This window comes from Cyprinodon variegatus, unplaced genomic scaffold, assembly GCF_000732505.1.
Source record: "Cyprinodon variegatus isolate N-32 unplaced genomic scaffold, C_variegatus-1.0 Scaffold658, whole genome shotgun sequence".
NCBI lineage: Eukaryota > Metazoa > Chordata > Actinopteri > Cyprinodontiformes > Cyprinodontidae > Cyprinodon > Cyprinodon variegatus.
In genome coordinates, this window is record NW_015151111.1 from 1 (window position 1) to 6,336 (window position 6,336).

Sequence of the window (6,336 nt, forward strand, 5' to 3'; positions counted from 1 at the left end):
TTGAGATATCAAAAAAGTACTCCAGAGTGTTGTTCAGCATGGGGGTGAGTAGAAAATGAAGGCTAATCATGTTTTGGGTGTACTATTCCTTTTAGAATGTATGTGTTCCTACAAACAGTTCTTACATGAGGCACATTGTCCCTATAACTGAACTGCAGACCCTCAAGGCTAGCAGGGATGGTATTCTTAATGAACTTTAGGAGAATTCCTTTCAAAGAATTTCAGTAATCATTGAGGCAGGGAATATGCACAATGAAGGAGTCCCAGGCACTGACTATGGAAAGCTTTGGCTAGAGCTTGGAAATTTCCAGAAAAAAAACCCTGCAAAGTGATCAGCATTTTAGTATCCACCCACACACCAGGTCTGGATGTGCATATTTAATATTCAAACAAGAAAAGCTCAATCAAGTTTGCTCATTTAACCATGTCTTTATTCCCTTCATTATTTAAAAGTGATCTAGAGTAACTACACAAATGTCAAAATACAAACATTGCGTGAACATTCAGTACATAAAACCCTTAAATTAAGGCATTATTGTTATTTAATTATAAAAATTATGTTGGACAAGCCAAGGCATGTAGTTAAGTTAATTCACACATTGTGTTCAGTAGCATAATGTAAACTTATTTCCATGTTTGCATTCATTCAACTGCCAAAGTTACATTTAAATATATAAAAAACTTACCATCATTCCCCTGTCTCCATAAGCATTGTCTCAGTTTTAACACTTAAAGTGTAACCCACATTTAAAATAGAGAGGACTAATTATCTTCCCACTGTTAAAAAATATATTTAAAGCTTAGGAAATATATATAACACACTATGTTCTTCGTTAAAGCAGTTGCAACTTGATTATTCAGAAAACCCTGTTTACCCTTTATGTTAATATTTCCCATTGGAGCATTTCCCATTATAGCAGCCTGACTAATATATATTGAATTACGTTACAGAAAGCACTGAGTAACAGTAGCAGGAAATGAAATTAAACTGGAATGGTCTGATACTTCATACCGCTAAAAAGATTTAGAAATGGTATAGAGTTTCAGAATGACCTGTTATTTTGTGAGACCAACTTTATCACATTAGTTCCAATAGTTAATAGTTAAGACAGGTGTGCAGTGTTAAAATCTCACACACATTGGCTCAATATCACATTTAACTCTGACAATTTCTTCTCCGCCGGCTGTGCTGACACACAAGTCCGTCTTTGTGCACGCTTGGGTCCATGGTGGGCTCAGCTGCTTTTTGCTGTCTCAAAATACTCTGTTCACTTTACTGTGTTTCTCCTCCCAACTTAAACTATATGTTTTAACACCATTTGCAAAGCGTAAACAATGCTTTTGTCTGTTGTAATTTATTTCTTCCAGCTCATAAGAGCATATTCTTTTTTTTTTTACACCAATGGAATATATAGAATAAATGTTTGATTATCTTACTGTTCATTTTTGCACGAAGACCCACATAAAAAGGCACACAGGACTTTGAATAGTTCTCTCCCAATGCTCCTCCTTTTCTATCTCTTCAAATAGGATGTAAATATTTTCTTGTATTCTCATACAATTTTTTCTCTCAATATCATAATATTTTTTTCTCCTATTTTTCAATCATTTATGGATTTTCATGGCTTTACAATGTAGTTAGGAAGGAAGGAAGGAAGGAAGGAAGGAAGGAAGGAAGGAAGGAAGGAAGGAAGGAAGGAAGGAAGGAAGGTAGGTCAGGAACGAGGTAGGACAGATTGGGATGAGGTAGGACAAGGTGGTATTAGTTCCTTTATCTGAATAGAGAGTATTTCATTGTCCATCTGAATACCATCAGCCCCAGTACCATTTGTTAAGGTTATTGATTGCCTTGTATTCTTTATGTGTTCTTATGTATTCACAAGCCTTGCATGTGTGCTCGGCCCAGAAATAGCATCTTTTGACATTAAAGTATCGTCTCCAAGTAAAGTATTTGTGGTACAATTCTTGGTTCTTGTCCAGAAGAAGCAGGTACTCGGCCAGTTCTTTGGGTGATTTGAAATCATCCACATGGATAAAGGCATCTCCTGGAACAAAGTTCTCATAGTTCTGTCTGCTTGTGCCGAGAACCACTGGCACTGTGCCCAAAGACAGGGGGTTGTACAGTTTTTCAGTGATGTAGTCCTTGTGGACTGAGTTCTCAAAGGACAAATAGAATTTACAGCTAGATATAGTAGGGTTGTAATCTTTGTCAGCAATGTATTTCCCAAAGGCATTTCCATATGTATTTACCGTAATATGTGTTTGCAATTCTTTGTAATATTTAACCCGGGTATAACTTGGGTTCCAGTTGCTCACAATCCAGCAGACTAATTTGTCTTTGCTTGGTGGTACAAAGTCCTCCACAGTCTCTGCTTCTACAATAGATCCATATGGCACTTGGATGTCAGAATCCTGGCGGTAATTCACAGTTAGGTTGAACAAGTTGTTAATCCCAGGCATCTGGGGTGAGTTTGACGGGGACTCCATGTTCATCCAAATCCATCTCTGCAACGGGGGTCGCTGTAATTTTGGCAAGTTGGATAGGTCCCAAGCAATATCTCTGTGATGAAAAAAGACAGCATCCGATTTATTGTAGAACCTTTTGTCTGCTGTAATGAAACAACCCTCAATGTTGAAGGTGGAGCCACAGATATTCATGTCATAGTTTTGACCAAAAGGCAGGAGCCAAACAAGAATGATAGTCAAGTTTTCTTTTTTCTTCTCTGTTAAGACATGTTGGTGGTGTTTTGCATAATTCGGTGGCTTTAAAGGTGGACCTAACAAGCTAGTGGAGGGTACATAGTACATCAAAAAGGCAGAGAGAAAACATCCAAAAATAAAAATACTAAAGAGGAGCGGTCTGAGGATTTTCTGTAAAGTTCCAAAAGGCTTGGTCTCTCCTGAAAAAGACACACAAAAAAAAAATTATAAATAAAAATAGAAAAATAAGAATTTATTAGTCAGCTTTATCTACAAACTGTATTAAATAATATTTAATTTGCCAAATGGAAACAAGCTGCCTTAATTGTGCAGATGTCTCAATCACTATGAGATACACACCTGTTGGCTGCATGCTGATATCAATGCAAATGTCGTGCTAGGAATAAGTCTGGTGGTTTGCACACAAGGAGGCTTTTTTATTATAAAGCCATTTTGAATCCTTGATGATCTACTGAGGTTTAGTTGATCATAAAATTGCTGGTCCACTGGAGGATACCACTGTCACGTAAGAGCACTAAAAAAGACAAGAAAGATCATTTAATTTCTTTATGGATGAAGAATCTGAATTTTATAAACACTCATCAGGATATTTATTTTCTTATAAGGCATTTGAGCCCTCAAATCTCCAAGGTTCTAAATAGATGTTTCTTTTTATGTCAAATTTAAACACAAGTGTAATATGTTATAACTTTTTAATTACATAATTTAAGGCTTGGTGAGGACCATGTGCCTTCTAACATCCATCATTTGTGGATAACATCCACATTCACAAAAATTCTCAGTGCTNAAATAGATGTTTCTTTTTATGTCAAATTTAAACACAAGTGTAATATGTTATAACTTTTTAATTACATAATTTAAGGCTTGGTGAGGACCATGTGCCTTCTAACATCCATCATTTGTGGATAACATCCACATTCACAAAAATTCTCAGTGCTCTTATAAGGAGGACCAACTCTGACACAAAAAATAAACACAGAAATAAAAAAAAATTAAATAAATACATAGGTATACAAAACATGCAAAAAAACATAAAAAATTAGCAATAAACAGTACTTAAATTATACAATGAGTCATAAATGTATACCTCTTAAAATGTATACTATCATTATCATATATTGGAGAATTTTCACGCATTTGTGAAAAAAACCCACCCTATCCACTTAAAAAAAAGCACATACACAACCCTGTACCCGCTCCTGAGAGGGAACACCTGTTAAACATGTGTGAGAGCGTGCACAAGCCTATTTCTCCTTGTTCACGCTCTGTTTAACAGTTAATGTTTGCATCGCTCACACAAGCTTAATTTCCAAAAGATTTGCATTTCTGTTATAACTCCTGACTTTATTTGTCATGTGGGCAGAATGAGTGTTCTTGAACTAAGATGATCAGTTATCTGCTAAACTTATCCCATGTCCCTCACAGAAATTGCAGTCTTTATGTGTGGAGCATCATTTCAGTAAGTTTATCTCAGTAGAAAAATAGGATAGCATTGGACAATCTTTTACCAAATAGCATTTTTTCAAACAATTCTAAGAAAATGTTGACCAGACCTAGTAAAGGCTTCACAATTTAAGCGTATGACTAAAGGGTTAAAGGCAGTGCAATATGTAGCCTATGCTGAGTCCATCTGGACCACAATCATAAAGCATGTGCTTGCAAAGAACAAATCCCTAACCCTGAGTTCACCACCTATTGATGGGAATAGTGATGATAAAGGCTCAAAGGCATCAAATATTAAAGGTGCGTTCAGTCCGAGCAGTTAATCTTCTCCTTAGTATGTCTGTATCTGTAGCACTTCTTGCTTTCTTCACAGCTGAATATCCCGACGTACTCAATAATACAGTACTTAGGTAGCGGAACAAGATGGATTTCCATGTATTTGTAAACACACAAGTAGCGTCAGAATACAGCCTGCAAGAAAGGTTAAATAATAAATGCATTCACAAGAAATGGCTATTTTAGCTGTTTTCCTTCCAATTTTTGTCCTCAATTTAAAAAAAAATGCCACTTACATTAATTCTGAGTTGAACCATCATGTAGACAACCTCATAGTTATAACAGGTCTCTCTTGAAAATTAGAACTGTGTCAAATAGACTATGTCTACTTACACGGCTGGGCAATAATAACAAATTTTACAACATCCCTTGAGCAGGATCAATTTGTTCCTTTCTTGTATTTTTGTGAAACCTCCCCTTTTTTGTAAACAAAGAGCAAGGAAGCATTGCTTGACTGGTTGTACTGAACTGCTGAACAAAATTAATTAATTTTAATTGTTGCAGTTGCCAAAATAACAAATATATTTTAGCTTTAAACTTCAAGACACAATGATCGAGAGGTGGATTTTTTTTCTTTGCAGCATATTAATGTAACATAAAAACACACTTAAGATGGTTCACTCCCTACCAAAGTAATCAGGAACTGGCCAAAATATTTCCTGTGTTAGATATTAATAATTTCTGAATGACAACACAATATTTTCTGAAAAACCTATTAAATTTAAATATAATGGTGTACATCTATACCGCTTTCATTTTACACATATATTTGTCTGTCCATCCTCCTGCCCTTTCTTCTGTCCGTCTGTCTGTATCTGCAATTCTCTAAAATGCCCAAATGCTAACAATAAAATGTTACTACGTTTTACAGAAAAAAATAAATACAGGTCTGTTGTAGAGGATTCTCTCACCTACTTTATCACTCTCAGTGGCAGACAACACTAAAGAAAGCTTATTCTCAGTTTGTCTATCTGCAATTATATTATTATATTATTTATAATCTAGCTGTTTTAAAGTTCCTAATGTTAAGGATGTCACATAGAATAAAACTGAAACTGTATAAGTAATACATTTATGAACATCTGTATGACAAATACAGTCTCACTCATCACATATTGACGTTTGGTCAAGTCCCCTGCTCATGTTGAAATGACAGACCACACCAGGGAGAAAAGAGGTGGATCGATCCTGATAGAAAACTCCCTGTGAGAAATATTTGTCAAACATACTGAAACAGCGCAAACAAAATTATCATAGACCTGATGATAAGATTTTTAAAATTTAAAATAACTTAATGCATCTAATATTGACCAAAAGCTTTACTTTATGTACTTATCAGTTTTGTTTATTCTATTTAATAAAATATAACTAAAAGTAGATAAAAGTATCATAGATTTTATCCTTGTAATGCAACAGCAATAAATCTATAATACCACTAATTTAACAAATTCCAATTGTTTTTCCTCTTTACCAGGTCAGATAAATAGGGAGGAAATTACCAAAATGGTTGCTGGAGTTACTCCTTTTGTGTTTGTCTTTCAAAAATTCTTTTATATTGGCTAAAATGCGTCCATGAGAAATGGAGAACGAGAATGGATCATGCCCTGTAATGTAGGTTAAACATCACAAAACAGAATTAAATTAGAAGGCAACCAATTTCGTACAGTTTTTTGAAGACATTTTAACACCTATCCAAGAGTCTTTCTCTTTTCTTTTGGCTTGCACCGTAGGCTAACAGAATTGATGTGATCCAACACAATGGACAAAGATTTCCCAAAAGGTGTTTAAACGTCTTCAAAAATCTGGCTGAATGTCCTGTTGTGTTCTGATGTAAGC

At 35.1% G+C, this 6,336-nt stretch overlaps 1 protein-coding gene across 3 annotated transcripts in view; it reads right to left on the minus strand.

The window, feature by feature from the left end:
- Nucleotides 1-418: 418 nt before the first annotated feature.
- Nucleotides 419-6,336, minus strand: part of LOC107096915 (alpha-(1,3)-fucosyltransferase 9-like) — a 34,643-nt gene continuing 28,725 nt past the window's right edge. For all 3 annotated transcript variants that reach the window (XM_015393808.1, XM_015393810.1, XM_015393809.1), the window contains 2 exons: nt 3,061-3,235; nt 419-2,900 (listed from right to left, as the gene is read on the minus strand). In XM_015393808.1, the coding sequence (XP_015249294.1) occupies nt 1,813-2,900; nt 3,061-3,073 (1,101 nt within the window). In that variant the 5' untranslated portion in view covers nt 3,074-3,235 and the 3' untranslated portion in view covers nt 419-1,812. The remainder of the gene's footprint in view (nt 2,901-3,060; nt 3,236-6,336) is intronic.